General features: G+C 36.3%; 2 protein-coding genes and 1 long non-coding RNA gene across 10 annotated transcripts in view; 1 reads left to right on the plus strand and 2 right to left on the minus strand.

The window, feature by feature from the left end:
* Nucleotides 1-21,578, plus strand: part of rpl35 (ribosomal protein L35) — a 657,733-nt gene that overhangs the window by 443,071 nt on the left and 193,084 nt on the right. The gene's annotated exons all lie outside the window — the stretch shown is intronic.
* On the minus strand, nucleotides 8,358-14,576 carry cdk9 (cyclin-dependent kinase 9 (CDC2-related kinase)). Its single transcript, XM_007233984.4, has 8 exons — nucleotides 14,451-14,576; nucleotides 14,176-14,289; nucleotides 12,232-12,313; nucleotides 11,991-12,081; nucleotides 11,388-11,554; nucleotides 11,094-11,265; nucleotides 9,955-10,103; nucleotides 8,358-9,271 (listed from the first exon to the last, which is right to left on the minus strand). The coding sequence occupies exons 1-8, from the start codon at nucleotides 14,489-14,491 to the stop codon at nucleotides 8,906-8,908; spliced, it is 1,182 nt and encodes a 393-aa protein (XP_007234046.1). The 5' UTR covers nucleotides 14,492-14,576; the 3' UTR covers nucleotides 8,358-8,905.
* Nucleotides 19,079-19,580, minus strand: LOC125782390 (uncharacterized). Its single transcript, XR_007425039.1, has 3 exons — nucleotides 19,494-19,580; nucleotides 19,262-19,384; nucleotides 19,079-19,127 (listed from the first exon to the last, which is right to left on the minus strand). It is a non-coding gene; the product is annotated as an uncharacterized LOC125782390 (long non-coding RNA).

Raw genomic sequence — 21,578 nt, forward strand, 5'->3', positions numbered from 1 at the left:
CGCGGGACAGTACGTGAGTGTCGCGAGACAGTACGTGAGTGTCGCGAGACAGTACCTGAGTGTCGCGGGACAGTAGGTGGGTGTCGCGAGACAGTACGTGAGTGTCACGGGACAGTAGGTGGGTGTCGCGAGACAGCAGCAACAGGACAGGGACAGTTTTTGCTCTTACTGCCTCTCCCCTCTGAGCATAACTGTCTGAAGTGTTGGCATGCTTATTGTGTGGGTCATGTTTTTATTTTATGTATTTAAATTTTGCTATTTATTGACAAACATGCATTTCTGGTAAAGAACAAGCTCTTTTCTGTGCTTATCATCATGATATTTAAATGAAAGTTATTTCTCTCATATGATCCTATATTATTCAAATTAAACATCCTAATGAATATGTTCAATTCAATTGTATTTATATAGTACTTTTTACAATACAAGTTGCTGCAAAGCAGCTTTACAGAGAAAATGGGTCCACGCCTCTTATGAGCTAAGATGGACCAACAAAAACAAAACTGTTGATCAGCCTTATTTCATTTTTTATTAGCAGTCAGCAGCTCACTTTACTTGTGATAATCAAATGTCATGTTTTCTAATGCTCAAACCATCATGTGTGCAATTTTTCTGTGTCCTGTTTGCAGAATTGAAGTGTTTATGGAGGCCTTTTCCAGACGTCTTTCAAGTAAACAGACCTCTCAACAGAAGAGAGAGAACCTGGCATACAAGGTGCATGCATATAGTATCATTCAAATTCGATTTTGTGTTGAATATAGAGTAATGCTAATTGATTTATGGATCAGTCTGCTCATGGTTCAATATTTCAGTCTCTATTGGGACACAGCAGAGCTAACCAAAACCGTGGATTTCTGTGTGACATTTCACAGGCTCTCTCAACTGGTGCTTGGCATTTTGCATGTTTTTAAATGTGTTTGATAGACAATGTATGCCACATATAGAGTGCCAAACCTGGCAAAAATGTATATATTTTTTAAACAAAAGGAAAATGAAGAACGAAAAAACTATTTAGGAGTATAAAAACACAAAACCTAGACATACGTTTTTATTCATCTAACATAGATATTGAATATTAACTAAGTTGTTTTATTTAGGTTTTTGCTGATAAACGTTCAATAATTTATTCATTTACATTTTATTTGAATAAAATAGACTAATTTTAAATATAAATACATGTGTGCCGTTGTCTGGCCCAAAATAGTCCCAGCCTGACATTGTCAGTAATTAATGATGCTTTAATTTTTGTCATTTATTACATGTTGTGTGTCTATAACTGATTTTGCTTATAAATACAGTACTGTGCAAAGTTTTTAGGCAGATGTGAAAAATGTATCAATTTCCAAAAAGCAAAGTGAGCAAACAAAAGAAAAATCTTAATCAAACCAATATTTGTTGTTACTACCCTTTGCCTTCAAACCAGCATCTATTGTTGTAGGTATGTTTGCACAAAGTCAGGGATTATAGTGAGCTGTATGATCAAAAAGTTATACCAAAGTAGGTTAAAACAGTCATTAAGTGAAACAGATACAGCTGTGTAGGAGGCTTAAAACTGGGTGAGGAACAGACAACTCAGCTACCAGGGTGAGGTTGTGAAAGACAGATTCATGTCACAGGTCATACACCATGGCAAGACTGAGCACAGCAACAAGACACAAGGTAGTTATACTGCATCAGAAAGGTTTCTCCCAGACAAAGATTTGCAAGCAGACTGTGGTTTCAAGATGTGCTGTTCAAGCCCTTTTTTTTTTAGAAGCACAAAGAAACAGGCAACGTTGAGGATCGTAGACGCAGTGGTCGGCCAAAGAATCTTAGTGCAGCAGATGAAGGACACATCAAGATTATTCCCTTCGAAATCGGAGGATGTCCAGCCATGCCATCACCTCAGAACTGGTGGAAACCAGTGGTACCCTGGTACACCCATCTACTGTACGGAGAAGTCTGGTTGCAGCCAAAAAGTCATTCCTCCGATGTGGAAACAACACCAAGCGACTCAACTTTGATTTTAAATGGGAAATATTTAGCTGTAGCAGAAGTCAGTTTGTTTGCTGAAAGGCTGTAGTGAAACATGGTGGAGGCTACTTGCAAGTTTGGGGCTGCATTTTTGCAAATGGGGTTGGGGATTTGGTCAGGATAAATGGTATCCTCAATGTTGAGACATACAGGCAGATATTTATCCATCATGCAATACGATCAGGGAGGCGTGTGATTGGCCCAAAATTTACTCTGCAGCAGGACGACCCCAAACATACAGCCAATGTCATTAAGAAATATCTTCAGCATAAAGAAGAAGTAGTCCTAGAAGTGATGGTATGGCCCCCTCAGAGCCCTGACCTCAACATCATCGAGTCTGTCTGGGATTACACGAAGAGACAGAAGGATTTGAGAGAGTCTACATCTACAGAAGATCTGTGGTTAGTTTTCCAAGGAACAACCTGCCAGCCAAGTTCCTTCAAAAACTGTGTGCAAGTGTACCTAGAAAAATTGATGCTGTTTTAAAGGCAAAGGGTGGTCACACCAAATATTGATTTGATTTACATTTCTCTTCTGTTCATTCACTGCATTTTGTTAATTGATGAAAATAAACAATTAACACTTTCATTTTTGAAAGCATTCTTAGTTTACAGCATTTTTTCACACCTGCCTAAAACTTTTGCACAGTACCTTATTTTGGAAATATTTCCATGAATCTTTTGCATTTGATTTTATGCAAAAGTTATTTTATCAAGCCCTAATTGTTTTGCATAAATGCAGGAATTTTCAGTAATTAAATTAGGCGACACGACAGATGTTTCTCTATGCTTCTTTTACGGATTTTAAATGCTTCAATATGAATATGAAATGTGTTTTTTGCTTGCTATATAATCTATATGGCTAAAAACATTGTTGTACTGGATGTGCAAATCCAGTGACCAAATTCTGAGTTATATACAGCTCTAAAGTAAAACAAAAAGTATATTTAAATATTAGTATTATTAATGTAGTAATATTAGTATTAGTATATATAATTTCTTACCAGTATTAGGATTCACTGTTACCCTTGATTGGTCTGCTGAGATAAAGCAGATCACCTAAATATGACCATGAAGGACATGTGGGGGGGACTGGGTACTTTATACATTTTTAAGGACAATGTTGTTTATTGCAATAATTCTAGTGACGATAAGCGTTTGCCTGAATTTACATTAATGCCCAAGCCTACTGTCAATTTGTTCTGCACTGAAGACTCTGCTTTTCCTTTTTCTGTCAGTTAGTGTGGGTCTGCAGTGGTTTATAATCTATTAGCCCTGAAAATAATAATCATATTTTTAGAAAATACATACTTTTATGGTCACCTGGTAACTGTACAAACAAAATTAGGGTTGTCCTATCACCTATCATCATCTCATTTGGCAATGCAGTTAAATAATGTTTAAATGATTCAGAGGAAGCTGTTTGCACATTCAAACTCAATATCATTCTTCTAACCAGTGTTAATTTCGTTGAGGAAAATTTTTCGTCAACAAAGCTTTTTTTCAAGACGAAAACGAGACGATAACTAAATAAACACCGCATAAAAAAATAAAATGAGATGAAATTAACTGACATTTTCGTCAACGAATAAAAACGAGACGAAAATGTTTGGCAGGGACGAAATCCAATCAGAACTGATTTCGATATATTTCTCCTTTAACGTCACGAAAAACAAGATAACGTGTAAACCGTGTGGAGCTACTCCATCTCCGGTAAAACACCACTAATCTTTCAGACTTCTGCAGACCAGAGTCACATAGATCACGCAAAGATCAGCGTTTTAATGCTAATATTGTTTCATGAGCTGATGGTGTGTTTAACTTGGCTGTGTACTAAAAGACTCCACTGCTGTTCTGTAAAGTTAATGTTACTGATACAGATTAACTCACTCATTAAGATCAGATCATCTGTTTAGTCTCACAGTGGGAAACATATAGCTAATGTTAAAGCAGGAACAGATCAGAAAGAAACTCAATAATATAACAAAAATATAACAATAAAATAAGTGAATATATGAACCCAAAAGTCTGTGTAAAGTTCCTTACAGCACTTTCTCATCAGTTTCTCACTTTAACTCATGAAGTCTCTCAGTACATCCTGAGAGCATCTCTACAGCACAGTGTGTTAATGTGTGTTTTTGAGCTCATTTATAGAATGTGGCTACAGTAGGTGTGCTGGGTTAGTGCTGGAGATAAAACTAGATCCTTTAAAAGCTGTGTTTTTAAATCTACAGCTCTGTTCAAACTATAATTTAACTATTAAAATGTTTTATGACCTGATTTCTAGAACAAAATTTTAAATATAAAATATTTATAGTCACATACCTACAATAATAATATACATTAAATCATATATAAATATATTTCACATTCAAACATTAACAATATTACACAACTGGTTTATAAATGTGTACAAAACCCAAATGAGAAACAAATTACAGTATATAAACAGCAAAATGTTTTTTACATTCACTTTTATTTGCTAAACAGAAAGGTACAACAGCCAAAGTGTAAGATTAATGCATTCCCAAGTAACAAAATGGGAAAATGTGAATTGGACCTTTTTGGGTTAAGTAAATCTTGTTGTTTCTGTTTTTAGGTGTACAATACAAACTGTCTGGATCAGCCATGCCTGGATTGTTGTACTGAAGGTCCCTGATACATAGAGTTGGTGTGTGTGTGTGTGTGTGTGTGTGTGTGTGTGTGTGTGTGTTGAATATAAAAAAAATATGTATGTATAAATATATATGTGATTCATCTGAAGACATTTAACTAAGCTACTACTGTTATGCTTGAATAAATCAACTTATCTTTAAAGGTCTTACTCCATTTTTTTGCATTGTTAAACATGGGTTCATTAATCTCCAGATACTAGTAAATTTCTTTAATGTAATTGAAAGGGTATAAAATAGCCTGGTTGCCCTTCACCCTTTCCTGGATTCAGTTATCCCCTACCCTGGTCTGGTTCTTCTGCCACACCCTAATTTAACCTCGAGGGAGATTGAAAGGATCACACACACACAGTTGCTTCCCTTAACAATCTAACTTTATTCAGATTTTACACAGTTCTTTATAGCATTTAGTACGTGCATCCAGCAAGGGCCGGTCCCTTGAAGGTGTGAAGATTACAGAGTATTTGCTCATCCCAATGTCTAGACTAAAATGTCTGGTAAGATCACACTGTACAATGTGTCTCAGCTCATATCACACAGAAGAGAACATATGCAAATTAGAGTTCAACACTTCTAGGCTTCTTGTACAGGCCAAAGAATCAAGCCATAAAAAGACAAAAGGAACAAAGAGTCTATGTGTGGTTTATCAAAAGCAAGCGAGTAGAACACATATAGTAGTATGTAAAGCAAGCAAAAAACTTGTGCTGCCATCAATTTCCTATTCCCACTGCACAGGACAATAACATAATTAGGCAAGAACAACAGCGGAAGGATGCCTTGGAAAATTGAGCTGTCGGGACTTGAGCAGAAAACAAAACTTTTGTAGTAAAATATACTTTGCAAGAAAAAGAGAATTGAACCTAAAGAAATCTGCAAGTTTTTCCAGATGTGCATAATTCTTATCTAATGCTAATTTAGAAAAGTAAGCATGAAGTTTCCAGGTTGTGCTGAAGTACACAGTCATAGTTTATCTTCTGGAAAAACACTGGTGTCATGCATGTTGAAGAGTTTTGTTAATGTAAGAGTTTTATTGTCATAACAGGATTTCGTCCTTCTCCAAAGGTAGGTCACGTTTTCCTGCCTATATAAACGGTTACTACTGCCCCCCCACCCTGCGTAGTTGAGTGTGAGTCAAGGGATCCTGTGTGTAATTCTAGTGAGGTGCTTTGCTTGCTACAGTACGAAACTCAGTGGCCACATTTTGCATGTCTCAGCCATGTGGCGTATAATGATGGTAGCATCTGAACTGGCGAATTAATGTAAGACTAAAAATCTAACAGTCATTTGGTTTTGGTTGTGACAGTTTGTACAATGTGTAACATTTGTATTGAAGTTCAGTGTTTCTGACTGGTAATTGGTGGAGGCTGGAGAGGAAAAAAGGGGGAGGAGAGAGACGAGAGCGGGAGGCTGCGGCTGGTGTTCGGAAAAGAAAGAATATAAAAGTATTAAGCATGAACTTGTTTGTGGGTCCTTGTGTTTAATTTCACCCACGTCCACGCTACCTACACTCCTAAGACGGCATTAACATACCACATGTCCTGCATAACGCAGACGTGTAAACGACGTATCTGCGACCTAGCAAATTAACATACCAAATTTCCCGCATAAAGCAGATGTTTCAGCGACGTATTTAGGGGTGCGTTCGGCCACTGGAGCACAGCGATGTTAATAAGACCAATATAAGATCTATTCAAATGAGGGGCGATGCATTTAAGATGTTCGGACCTTTCCAAGACGTCTTGGAGACGTACGTGTGCTATCAGGGTAGAGTAATTCTCTCCTAAAACCTTCAGCACAGCTGTTAACTGAGGTGAAAAGCAAGGCATGGTTATGCTGAATAGTCTAACATTAGAACATATTCTGGTTTGTTTAACACTTTTTTATGTTACTAATCCATATGTTTTTATTCACAGTTTGGTATTTAGTTTAGTATTAACCTGCAAAGCAAGAAAAAAATCAAAGAATGAAAAAACACTCAATTTAAGGTGTGTCCAAATTTTTGACTTGTACTGTATATCTTGTATTATATGTACATGTCAACAGATCATGTTTTACAAACGCAACAAAAAATATTCAAATCAGTTCAACTTGTGAATCTGTTCAAATAAATGATTCATTATTGAGTCGGTTATCTGCAATGCTGAGAATACTGTCATTTCTGGCATGAAGAAATTAACATATAGGCTGTGTCCCAAATGCCCCTGCTACCTATTTAGGGCACTAAACATGAAACGAGCAGTGGATTTATTTCGGACATATAAAATCTTCTCATAGCGATTCTAATCAATTCAGCCAGCGGTATAGCAGTCTAACTAAAAGAAACACAATCCCGCCACCTGTTGGCCAAACGTATGCACTGCAGCAGAGCCAGTCAGTTACGTGTGATTAACTGTTAATTAATACTGAAATAATGAAATCCTTTTAACAACAATTTATATGAGACATTCTAGACTTTTTGTTAGAGCTCGCAGTTTCTTTAAAAACACTCAAGTCAAATGGCTTCTTGTGACATATATTATTTGTTGTATTTTTATGAGGAATAACTTTATACGTTTTTTATAGAGGTGAATGTATTTCGATTTTGTTTGTGTATGTTAGCATTAGCATCCTTCTCTCAATTCAGAATATGATGTTTAGTGCTGTATTAGAACCAAGGAATAGATTGTGGGTTTTTTGCTGGTAAAACAAAGCTTTTACACAATTATTTCTAAATAATTATCTTTAAATTAAGGGTAAAGCCACAGTGGGAGTGTTTCCACAGAGAAAACTGTGGAAGAGACAAACACTAAAGTGTTCTCATATTTTACAATGGTGCTAATCAATTAAAAAAAAAGTATCAAATTAAATCACAATAGTATTCTGTGATTAATCACAGTCTTAAGACTAAGACTTTTGTATTATTGGTTCCAATCTCTTAAAAATTGTAATGATTGTATTAATCCTAGCAATATTCAATGACTAAATCATGGATAAAATCATGATCACATTTTTTAAAATGCTGGTATTTTTGGGAAAGGGACAAAAATAGTGGTGTAGTGTGATTTACACCTGGCAGACAGATGCAATTTTTACTGCATTATAATACACTGCCTGGCCAAAAAAAGGTCACACACTCAAATTTTGCTAGACCGCCTTTAGCTTTGTTTGCAGCACACATTCACTGTAGCATTGTTTGGATAAGCTTCTGAAATGTCAAGATTTATTTCAATCCAGTGTTGCAGTATTTTTTTTTATCTAGATCTTGCAGTATTAATGCTAGAGTCTGACCGCTGCACAAATCCTTCTTCAGCACATCCCAAAGATTCTCAATGAGGTTAAGGTCTGGACTCTGTGGTGAAGAAAATATAAAGAAAATAAACACTAGTGTAGCTCCATTTTTTCACCTTCAACAGCTTGAAAAGATGAAACGTGCCATCACCTCTGTGTTTATGAATTCAGCATAAAAAAGTAGTCTACCTTTAGAACTCAACAGTAAGCACTGCTGTTATATCACTTAAAAAACTGTTAATGCATCATCAGGCTCTGTCAGTTTTGTCACATGATTACTTTGTTTAAAAAAAAAAAGCAAACATTAATTTCTCTAGATTAACTGCATGTGTTAACGCATTAACAGCCCTAGTTTAAAAACTAATTGATAAATTAATAAAACTAATAAAACCCAGAGATATGCAAATGGATCGAATGAGAGGTTTATTGGTGTTAAACAATATTTTAAACCTCATAAACCCAACACAAACTCAATCATACAAAGTAAAAGCATTATAAAAGAGTAATTAACAAAGTAATAAAATTAGAAGTAAACAAATCAAGCTCAAAAATGTACATTTCTTCTCTTTCTTCTCTTCTTCTTTTGTGCCGTTATGATAAATGAAAAATGGGATTTCCAGAGTAATCCTGGTTCTAATCTGAACACAGTGGTTCAGTGGTGAATCCACTTACATTTATTCAATCAAATGGCAAAAATAAGCCAAATATGCCATGTCTTCTCTGGTAGGAGCTGCTCAATTTAGCTCACAGCCCAAACATCCTAAATAAGTAATCACCAATGAACGACTATGAAAAAAGATTAATAACCCACATAAATAAACGAAACATGTAAATATCACATGTCTAAAACGCAACTGGCCCAGGCGGAACGTGATGACACGCTCTCAGGGTCGATCAGAAGTCTCTATCTTCTCCTCGACCAATCAGTCTGTTAGCAGTCTGTAAGCAGCCACATTAGAATACCCTGTCGAACTCCGACTGGCTGGTGGTGGCTGGGTTTCTGTTCTGATTGGCTGGCTGTTGAGGCATGTGACCCCGTCGCCTGGGCGGGGCCAGGTACTCGAACATGGAGGTGTTGTGTGTGGACAGCATGTTCTTGAGGTCTGAGGGCATGGGGTCGGACCAGAAGAAGTCATGATTGAGAGCGTCGTCACTGTCGATCCTCTGCGCCGGGTCCAGAACCAGAAGTTTATCAATGAGGTCCAGAGCATACGGGTCTTTAACGTACGCCTTTAGTCTGTCCTTCACCTTCCGCTTCTGACCCTTCGGCAGCTCCATCTTCTGATACAGCTCGTACTTCTTGTCCACGCCTGGCCACACCTGAGAAAACCAAGGGAAAATTAACATTTTAGTTCTCAAGGCAAAATAACAGAAAAGGGATCATTATAAAAAAATTGTAAAAATGGATGTGTACACAGTTTCTAGACAACAAAAATAGTAAGTGGTGCTTAAGAAAATGTGGTAAGCACATTTTTAAAAGTATACCATGGTTCATCAAGACTTTAATTATACTAAATATTACTTAAAATAATATTAATTTCATTGAAGGTGGACTTTACAGAGAATAATATTCTACTTTTGAACTTTTTGAATCAACCAAAAGATAACTTCTAAGCAACTGAAGGCCTCTTTCTTGGATTGGCGCATGTTACATGTTAATTCCAACATCAGGAAAATTATTTTAGGAATAGTTTAATATTCTGTTTCTCATTTGTTTAATTGGTGTCTGTTTATCTACATTTAAATCTACTTTTAATATACAAGTGAAAACCAAATAAGGCACATTAATGTAGAATATAGAACATTTTAAAGGGTACACAATGGTAAGCACCATTGTACTGCAGATGTCATACCCAATAATATGAAAATGACCCAATAATACAGCATATTCTATTTTTCTGGGAAAATCCATAGTATGTGCAGTGATGCATAAAGTATATAAAAGTACATTTGTTATAACACTGTTCAAACTGAAGTGCAGCAAAAGTGAATAGGCTTGTTACCTCTGCAGTAATGGAGCCACACAGTTGGCTTATTAGTGTTAGCTGGTGCTGTTCAGTGTTGCCTTGCATGATGGGGCTCCTGGTCCACATCTCAGCCATGATACACCCACCACCCCACAGATCAATAGGAGGTCCGTAATCACGTTCCCCTGTACACGTGCACAAACAAACACAATCAATAGGAAATAGTTCACACAGTAACGTATTACCATAAAACAAATACCATGAAAGAGGGAAAAAATGTTTTTACAAAGGAACATGACTCAGCTTTGAAAGCAGATTCAGTCAATCACCCTAGACATTGACTAAGATTAACGTACAATTAATCTGGAAAATTTAATAAGCGCACCCACAGTGATACTTACGTTTAAGTATACATTGTTAAAAGTTCCGTTAAGTTGGAAAAATGTGGTCAATCATAAATAATCAGCAACTTGTGTGATTTGATTTATTTTTTTTTTATCAATCTATTGCCCTAGTGCCTTGTTAATTTACATTTCATTAAATTGTATAGTTTAACTTGTTTATGTAAAGGTGCAGCTCAAAAATGTAAATATTATTTTACTTTACTTTATTTTAGTAATTTAATTCAAATTGTGAATTATATAGATGTATTACACAGAGAGTAATTTTGATCTATTTTAAGAATTTATTTATTTTATTGTTGATGATTATGGCTTACGACTAATGAAAACCCAAACAGAAAATTACAATATTACATAAGATTAATTGGTACTTTTGGCAGTGTGGGCAGTGTGCCAAGTCCGCATCACTATAAAAGTTGTCAGCAAAGGGAAGCATGATGTGCTGTAAGATTTTCCAGGAAAACACTTAACTAAATTTGGACTTGATGCTATTTGGACTTTGGACAGTAGTTTCAAATTTTGAACTGAATTACTGAATAAAGTAATTTTTCAATTATATTCTAAATTTTTTCGATGCACCTGTAGGTTTCACACATTTTAAAGCAAATAAAAATGTTGGCTTTGTATTATTTAGTAGGAATTAGACTGATGACAGTTCATGGCTGTAAAGAGTGTGCTACAGAATTAGCTACTGGGAACCTTAAAACCCTTTAGTTCCTCACACTTTCATATTAGTTACTGAATAATTCACTGAATAATACACCTTAATCTTACCCAGCAGTAGCTCAGGGGGTCTATACCACAGGGTGACCACTCTGTTGGTGTACCGGTTTCCCTGGCTGTTCTTCGCCAGACTGAATGCCCGGGCTAGTCCAAAATCAGCCAGTTTTAGAATGCCGTCCCTCGTAATCAGAACGTTCGCTGCCTTCATATCTCTGTGCAAGATCTGATCAGGCAGACAAATAAAACATGGTTAAAACCAAACAACTAATCAACTGTGACACATATAAAGTATAAAATGTTTGTAAAATTTTGTAAAAGGATCATGGTCGTGTACACTGTACGCACCTTGTTTCTGTGGATGTAGTAAAGACCATTCAGGAGCATCTGCATGACCTTCTTGATCTCAGCCAGGGTGAACTTAACGTTAGCGTTGCTGAGTAAGCCGGCCAGATCGTGCTCACAGAAATCAAACACAAGGTAGATGCTGCCCTTATACCGGTTAAACTGTGTGGCTAAAAGACAGACAAAAAAACAGAAAGATTTAACAGAGGCCAGTTAGAGTTTAATAAGCTTTAGGTCAAAGAAAACACAGCAGTCCATGGAGCTGCACCACCAATGATCTTAGCGGTACTACTAGAAATTTCTAGTTAGCCTATGGTTACAATAACACTTCACTTAAAAGTTATTTGCCAGTGCAAAATACAGTGCAACAGTGCAGCATACCACTGCTGTCCAAACATGTATATCCATAACTGTCTTTTTTTTTGGTCACAGCAGTTGTCCTTCACAGCATGTCCTAATTTCATAATTAATAGATCAATGAAAATGCTCCAAATTGAGTTTTTACATCAACTTCTATTAAAACTTCAAACATTTTTCTTGCTTCAGATTCTTTAAACAGCAACATTAACAAAATCTGCAAGATTAATTAAATTTGTGCCTACTTACCTTTGGTTCTGCAGATCTCAATGAGGTTCACAACGTTCTCGTGCTTCAACAGCTGCAGAATCTTGATTTCCCTCAGAGCTGTGATGGGAAACTGTAAGAAGTAGTAAATTAGAATAAAATCCAGAATAAAACAATAACTCCAACAAAAAAATGAGCTCAAGTATAATATCTTAAATAAACTTCCAGAGGAACAAGCCCAATCTTGTAAATGTTAACATAAAGCTAAGCTCTCTATACGTACCCCTTCTTTCTCGTTCTCCATGAGCACCTTTTTCAGAGCCACCTTCTTTCCAGTCTGTCGGTGTTTGGCTTTAAACACCTCCCTACAGAGAAGGACCAACAAAGAGAACAGGTGAAAGAGGGTCGGAGCTTTCAGAACATGTTGTACCACAGTGTTCTCCAACCCAACTCTGACTCCAACCAGACAAGCAGACTAACATATGCACAGGACCGTGACCCCAGAAAAGAACACAGTGGGTAAATTAATGGTTATTTTGCAGTGTTTTTTTTTTTGTACTCACAAAATCAATAAAAGGAGTTCTGTTTTACACTAGCTACTTAGCAAGTAACTATCAAGATTGGTACACCATGCTATTGTCAGGTTTCATCATATACTAATAATTTTATTTGCTCATCTAATGTGCTTAGGGATTGCATAAAATATATTTATAAATATCTATTTATTTATTGACTATGGGGAATGAGATTTACTGCAGCAAAAGAAGATTGAAACAATGGTAATTGTTCCATTTCTGAAATATAACAGCGTTGATTTGTGCATTTTAGGTGGATTCAACATTAGCAAAACATTATGACTTAAATAACAATACTTTAAAAATGGGCATTATGTAATGACTAGTTAGCTAAAAAAAAGTGAAAGAAAAAAGAAAATGCAAGGCAAATAAATGTTACATTTGTTTATACAGCTCTGGAAAAAATTATAAAACTTCAGTTTCTGAATCCGTTTCTTGGATTTTGCTATTTATAGGTATATTTGTTTGAGTAAAATGAACATTGTTGTTTTATTATATAAACTATGGACAACATTTCTCCCAAATTCCAAATAACAATAATGTCACTTAGAGCCTTTACTTGCAGAAAATGAGAAATGGTCAAATATACAAAAAGTTGCAGAGCTTTCAGACCTCAAATAATGCAAAGAAAAGTTCATATTAAAAAGTTTTAAGAGTTTAGAAATCAATATTTGGTGGTTTAATCACAGTTTTCAAGCATCTTGGCTTGTTCTCCTCCACCAGTCTTACACACTGCTTTTGGATAACTTTTTGCCACTCCTGGTGCAAAAATTAAGCAGTTCAGCTTGGTTTGATGGCTTGTGATTATATGTATATATATATATATATATATATACATATATATATATACACACACACACACACACACACACACGAGTAATTTGGAATGTCGGCATCAGCCCAGAATGTCCACACTTCTGAATCAATCAATTTTTTTTTATAATTATATGAAGGTAACATTTCACCTGAAACCACTGTAAAAGTTTATAAGTCATCAACATTAAAAGATGTAATCCCACCAAATATGAACGTTGAATCAGTGATATTTGGCATCTGGATTCCAGTGTATCCACAACAATAACGTTAACAATAAGTGCGTTGAACGCAGCAGTTTGAGAGCCAATGAAGCTAACTAACGGTTTTGTGATTTTCAGACTACTCTAACGAATAATTAAATAAAAGGAAATAAACATCGCTCCAGGCAGACACTGCTGTGAGGATTACTTAAGTGAGGTCAAGACTTCACCTCACCCGATACTCAGTCAGGAATACTGTCTGGAGCTCCTTCAGGCCGCATCTCAAAACTGGTTTAAACTCCTCCTGCCCTCGTCTGGAAATACCCACGGTACTAACAGCCTATAGGTTTATGTTTATCTACACATACACATACAGTTGAAGTAGCTAAATGTATTTATCAGAAAGGGTTACCACATATTTAAAAAACACAAGATAGACAGATAACCATAGACTATAGTTAGATAACCAGAGAGATAGACACACAGTAGCTACAGTAGCCGCTTGTTCGTTAGCTAGGTTAGCACTGCCTGTGGCTAACAGTCTCAGTCCGCAGATCAGACTTCATACAGCAGGGTTCCTCCTCTAATCTAACACCCACACCCCGAAGAAATAGCGAGCAGAGCCACCCCGCTTACCCGAAGGTTCCCTGTCCGATCTTGGCGAGTTTCTCGTATTTGGAGAACTCGTCACAGAAGGGAAACTCCACTCCGTCGTAGTATTTGGACATGATGGCGGTCTCCCGGTCCGGCCTGAAACACACACACATCACACCCAGAATCAAACCAGTCCTACACACCGAGCCGCGGGAGGAGCGGAGCCGCCCGGCCGCGGGGACTCGCTCCAACACCCGGAAAACATCAACAAACAAAATCAACCCTTTAATATGATAAAATAATGAATAAATCCATACTTATCAGCCCCGCCGGAGCCTCCGCTCTTCTCTCGCTGCATCTTCGCTGCTCTACAGGGGGAAACTCGCTCATTCACAGCAACTTTAACACAGCGCCGCTCACAGGCTGGAGGACTGACTGCACTCACTCTGCAATAAGCATTTATTAACAATGTCTCATGTTCACTTCACTAAAAGAACGATTAATAATCTTATTAATTCAGCTTCAGTTATTGAAATCAATATAAATGGATAACGATAATAGATCATAGAAATGTGGTCAGTGTAGCGTTTATTACTTTTTTACCGTTTAAGGTTAAATGCAAAAATAGAAAACTGGATGTAAAAACTCATGATTTCATTTTTTTTTGTATAGTGTAGTATACAAGAAAAAGGTTTTATAATTTTTTCCAATTTTATTTATTTTATTTTTTTTTTCATCTCTGCCCCTCACAATCGCAACTTCAGAAAAAAATGATTTTTTTTTTCAATTTTTGCATTTTGCAAATTGAATTATTGGAGTTGTGTTACAAGATACAAAAATGGACAAATTTGAAAAGAGTTGAGAGAACATTTAACTTTTAATTTTTCTTGAAATTCTGAAATGAAAAACATGATAATTGAAAAATTGGATAAAAATCCATTTGTTCTTCATTTCTAAATAAGCTTGATACAGTCAGACAATTAAACTGCTAAACGTTACACTGACCATGGATGAAAACTTACTTTTTGTACACTGCACTACATGTAAAAATAAAAATAAAAATAAATAAAATAATTAGTTTTTACATCCAATTTTCTATTTTGGTATTTAACCTCAAAAGGTCCGAAAATAAATTAATAAACGTTACACTGACCAAATGTAACCCTCGAAGCATATGTTTCTTAGTAACTCCAATTCTGATTCTGAGGGGTGTTAAAAAGTCAGGTTACAAGGTTAAGGTAAAACTCTCTTTTATTTTAGACCGAACATCTATGGACAATACTATTAGATTAGACTGCTAACACTCATGTCTCCCTTTCCCTCTGTGTGCGCGTGAGTTAGCTCATCCACCTTAAATGGTACCGTAATCAGATTACGGCGCCCGAGACACTAGCATGTAATAGCAGCAACTGCTGCACAATTTAAGGTGGAATGGATCATTCAGATAAGCAGTAAACTTTATCTAGCTAAGTTTGTCTCTTGTTTACTGTAACCCAGCCTCGCTTTCTTTTAAGAAGTATAACAAGTTAACCCTGCTAAGGCTGCTTAGCACTTCACCCGTGTAACATATATATATATATATATATATATATATATATATATATATATATCAGTCTAAAAGAGCAGAAGATATATATATATTGTAGCGTGGAAGAGGAATAAGGACTCGAGAGATTCATTGCAAGGTCTCAACAGCTCTTTATTAACAGGCTTGCCACTCACTTATAGCCTTTAACAAGGCTAGGAGAGCGAAACCCATCTGCAACCACAGCTCAAACAGCCCTGAGGCCACCAACCCAGCTATCCAACACAAAGATGGTAAGTCCCCTTAACCCACTCAAAACATACCCCCATAATGCCCCGCTGGCCCCGGATTACCATACCCCGCCCCCACAGGCACACTAAAAGCTGGCACACACACACAGACGCCACAATATATATATATATATATATATATATATATATATATATATATATATATATATATATATATATATATATATATATATATACACACACTGTAGGTGATGTAGAACAGTTGAAGAATACAGTATGCAGAGAGTGGATATCTGAGGTAAATTACGATTAGCCAAGACCTGTAGGTAAATTACTAGTTTTCTGCATCTCACCTAATCCTTCCAATCACTTTGTTATAGTCACTGAATGTCCCCCCCCATTTTCTTTTTCAGTGTCTGTTACCTTAAAAGTATATTTTTGGATAATATTAAATATCTGTCTGCTATATCCTAAAGTACTCATTGAACATGCACATTCTAAGAGACAAATGAAACACTCATATCACTAATTGAGTTTTATTTAAAAAATAATCTTTCAGGGGTGTTTCTGCAAAAAAGGAGAGCTACCTTAAGACAGCAGAAATTTTATTGGATATGTACATTAAATGAACATTTAATATAAGTCTGACTATAGCATTTGTTCATACTCCAGTCGTTATATTTTTGGCTTAATCCTTTTTTCTATAGGAGCTTGTACTGTATATCCAGCTTCAGTGTTCTTTTGTCCAATGCTCGTACAGTGTCTGTTCCAACCTATAAAAAGATTTTCATTATTCATTGGTGGGAGATGTATTCAAGAACATACAAACACTGTATTCACCTCAGAGGTCACCCTACTATGCCTACATGTGGAGGGTCCAGTTTGGAAGGAATGCTCTGTATGTTCTGTGTATTCAGTAGGACATAAATACATTAGCTATTTCAATACAAATAACACTGAATTTGTAGTTGACCATTTTACCTCTGAAGGCCTCTCAGAGCACCCAGAGATAGTATCCTCATCATGGTCATCTCCATCATGATCCTGATCAGCAGCAGCATCCTGATTGGTAATCGGGCAAATTGGATTCTTTGAAACATTTACAACAGACCCTTATAAATCACTGGTTGTTTGGACCAGCAATCAACCGTGCCCACATTTTTAAAATTAGTTTAATTAAAATTTTATTTAAAGAATTACTGCACACTTTCTATAAATCCTATAAACTTCATTTTACTTCTTAAACATTACTATGTTCATCTTCTGTATGATATTTAACTGAAATTGCAGATCTGAACCAACAATGATTTATAAAGAAAAATCATAAAACTTTTTAGGGTGCCAAAAATGTTTTTATACCGTTCAGGTCCATTGGAACACATAAGGTTCTCCACCAATGGAAAGGTGGCGATCCATGGAGAACACACACACACACACACACACAAATAAGAGGTCTTCTTCAGATCGCACTTAGTCTGGAACCTTCCCCTCGACCGTACTGCCATGGGTGACCCTACCAGGAACCTAAGTTCCAGACGGCATCGCTCTCAGGTTCAATGGAACACACAAGATTCTCCACCAACGGCAAGGTGGCGATCCATGGAGAACACACATTCACACCCATTCATACACACACACACGCAAATACACATACAGATCCAAAAACATTAAAATACTTAAAGAAACACATTCCTACATCACAAAAACACATGCAGACATGTATACATATGCATACGCACACAAACACACATGCTTACATGCACAGACACAAAAACACACATACACAAATATATACGCACACAAACACACACATGCATATACACACAATTCAAAACACACATACATACCAAACACATTTGTGCACATACATATACACAGAAACACACATAAATACATGCATATACATACAAAAAGACATGCACACCTACACACGCACATACGTATGCAAACACACATACATACGTACACACGTGCACATAAGAGGTCTTCTTCAGATCGCACTTAGTCTGGAACCTCCCCCTCGACAGTACCGCCATGGGTGACTGGGGGAAACAGAGACAGAGACACAGAAATAAAGGGGAACTGTTGTACACCTTTACTGTTGTAGACAATTTACTAATAATTTCATTGCATAATGCTTGTCAAAAATTTACATAATTGTATACGTAATATATTGTAAAATGCTTATCAATATTGCTGTGACTGCAGGAATGATGTCTAAAGTGTTTTGGACTAAATTATACCATGAATTAACATAATTATTATTAAATGAGATACAGTAAATGGGATATACAGGGAAGCTTCTATAGCTGACAGCAGGATTTAGTCCAAACCCTTACCTGTGCAGCTGGCACTGGCTCCAGTTCAGGCTTTGTGTCCTGAAGGTCCAGCCGGTGAGAGGGATCTGCCTCTTCTACCTGCACCAGGACTCGGCGAGGAGACCTGAAACGACACACAAAGGAGCTCCAAAAGTTGGTGACAGGGCGTTTCAGGGATCTGCGCTGTGTGTTATTGTTAGGTGACAGTGCAGTGTCTCCCTGGCTGGATGGCTCCGGATGAGAGGTGGTGGTGAGGTCTGGAGCTGGAGCTTCTTCGCACTGTCAATGACAAAAACAAAACAATAGGAGATTATTATTCCTTTCACACACCTTTCTCACGGCTTCTTATAACAGGTTTCATAATGAATTGTAGATCTTTAATCATTTTAAGATAGTAGAGAGGCAAAGATTATTTAGGATTAACTGCAAACTCTTACCTGTGCAACTGGACCTGGGATATCAGGCTCGGTAGAGTCCAGCCTGTGAGCGGGGGCTGCCACCAGAACACTCCCAACACGCCGCCTGGGACAGGAAAGCTATGGAGGGGAAGATGAAGGTTTTAAAGACACATATTAACAGATATTCAACAGATTTAAGGTGGTATTTGGTTTTGAAAGCAGCTTTATGACTGTGATGCTTCTCTGCATCTTAATTAATTGTTCATTGTGCTTTTCTCACCTTCTCAATGAGGGCCTTCAGCTTCCCCTCGAGGAACTCGAGCTGAACCCTCCTGAGCTCCGTCCAGGGGTCTGGCTCCTCCTGAATACAACTCAGGATTATATACACTGCAATATAAACTAAACACGCTGCATTTTTAGACAAATCAACAATAACAGTCTGGTAGAGACTCACGCAAAAAGGCAGGAGAGTGGTAGAGTCGCGTGCGCAGTGAGACTCCACCTACAAAAAAAATTCCAACCATTTTTAAAACCAATAATCAACATATGTTGACATATACAAGCATTTACAGTGTGTAAAATGTGATTGTGATGTTTATCTGCATCTTAATTAATTATTCATTGTGCTTTACTGACCTTCTCAATGAGGGCCCTCAGCTTCCCCTCGAGGAACTCATGCTGGACCCTCCTGAGCTCCGTCCAGGGGTCTGGACCCTCACCCTGCCACTGCAAACAGGCAGCCCTCAGCTCCTCAGTGCCCTTCAGAAACATGGGGATAAAAACACAATTGAGGATTATATCCACTGCAGTATAAACTAAACAGGCTGCATTTTAAGGCAGATTAAAAATAAGTTTGAAAGAGATTTACACAAAAAGGCAGCAGAATGAAGGGGTCTCCTGGACCACCAGAAGCCCCCTGCAATAGAAATACATGCAATATACTTTACAATCATTTTAAAAAATAGGACATAAAAATATATACACGAATTTACTGTCCCTGCTAATGCTGATATTGTGAGCAGCTCAGTGAACATTTTAGAGCTTATTTGATGATATTTGTGAGCACATATACCACCCTTTATAGCACCCAAGCAAGGAACCCTTTCCAGACTGATACAGTTATTAAATAAAATGCTAATGTTATGCTTACTAGGTTAGGCTAGCTACTCATCACTTCCTCACACTCCGCCTGCAGAACTAACAGCTGCTGTAATTTATGCTGCTCCACCTCTAGTTTTATCTCTTCACTATATATTTGGTGTAAAATTAGATAATTGTTTATTAACCTCCAGGCGATGCTCTTCGCTACGCCAAAACTCCATGTCGGACCGCAGGGTGTCAGTAAACCCTCACCGGCCTCCGACACCTGAAAAACAAACTTATAAGATTAATAACAGACAATACAGACAATATAACAATAATATAATAAGTAAAACACAATACAATTAATAAAACAGTAAATATGAAATAATAAAAGGGTTTGCTCTCGAAAAATCGCTGAATCTCCTCCGGGAAAACCTGCTGCTGCTGCTGCTGGTCTAGAGTTTACGAACTCTGTAAACAAAACAAGCAATCTTCACTGAACGCTGTCGCGCGCCGCGTCACTTCTGTAGCCATAGAAACGCGTATTTTATATATTTATTTTTAAATGCCATGAGTGTCTGACTGTAAAATATTTATATTTATAGCACAGTTATTAATACAGTTTTCTCTATTATTGCGCAATTAGATGTTGTGGCGAACCCTGGTGGCAAAGAACATTAAATTAATTCTAATTTTTAAACGTGTCTGACTGTAAAAGATTAATATTTATAACATCGTTATTAGTACATTATCTTAATTATAGTGCGATTATATGTTGTGGTGAACCCTGAAGGCAAAAAACATTAAATTACGCAGAATTTTACTTGCATTACAAGTATATTAATAATAATAATAATAATAATAATAATAATAATAATAATAATAATAATAATAAAAATAATAACAATAATAATAACAATAATAATGATTATTATTATTGTTATTATTATTATTATACAAATATCAGTGTTGTTGACAATAATAATAACATCAGCGTTGATAATAATAATAATAACAACAACAATAATAATAACAATAATAATAATTTATCATTTTCATTGTTATTATTATTATTATTATTATTATTACTACTGCTACTATTGTTATAATTAAATAATGTGCAGGAGTAAATAAATTGTTTTAAAAGGTGCTGAACTTTTCTTGTTTAAATGCGTTAGAAAATGACCCTCTGCGTTATTATTACTGCAAAAGACCTGGATTAATAACACAGACATTATTAAATTTAAATAAGTTTTCATAATAATCCACCTTATAAACAAAATAAATGTTGTAGATTTTAAGTAAAGTCAATAACGCTATAAGCACGTGTTACAGAATAGAAAAAACGCAGTCTATGAGTTCGCATAGTGAAATTAGTTAAATATTTTCCTTAAAAAAATGGTCGAGGCTTAGGTGCTGTAGTCACACTAGGTGTGCACAAGCAAAACTAAGGAATTTCATTGAAAAACATTTTTTTTTTTTTACATTTAATCCGGTCAAAAATGTCACCAGTGAGAATACACACATTTCTGTAACGCTGACGGACATAGAATCATCATAACATCTGTTTTTCTCAAGCAAGATAGCTACAGGATTTTTGGAAAGATTGTATTTTATTAACAACTCTAAGACAAGTTAATAACATTACAATGTTGGCTAAATATTACTAACACAACTTAATGCTGATGTTTTAAACACTCTAAAGGTTGGTTAGGACTTCAAAATGATTTGGCTTTGTGTTAAACGTATTGAAAACATGTGAATGTTGACTTTGCTCCTTGTTACATTTGTAGTTTAAAAATCAAAGTATTTTTACATTCATTTTTTTATCCCGTTGTCAGTATGCTCCATGCTAAACTGATATTGTGGA

This window comes from Astyanax mexicanus, chromosome 17, assembly GCF_023375975.1.
Source record: "Astyanax mexicanus isolate ESR-SI-001 chromosome 17, AstMex3_surface, whole genome shotgun sequence".
In the NCBI taxonomy this organism is placed as follows: Eukaryota; Metazoa; Chordata; class Actinopteri; order Characiformes; family Acestrorhamphidae; genus Astyanax; species Astyanax mexicanus.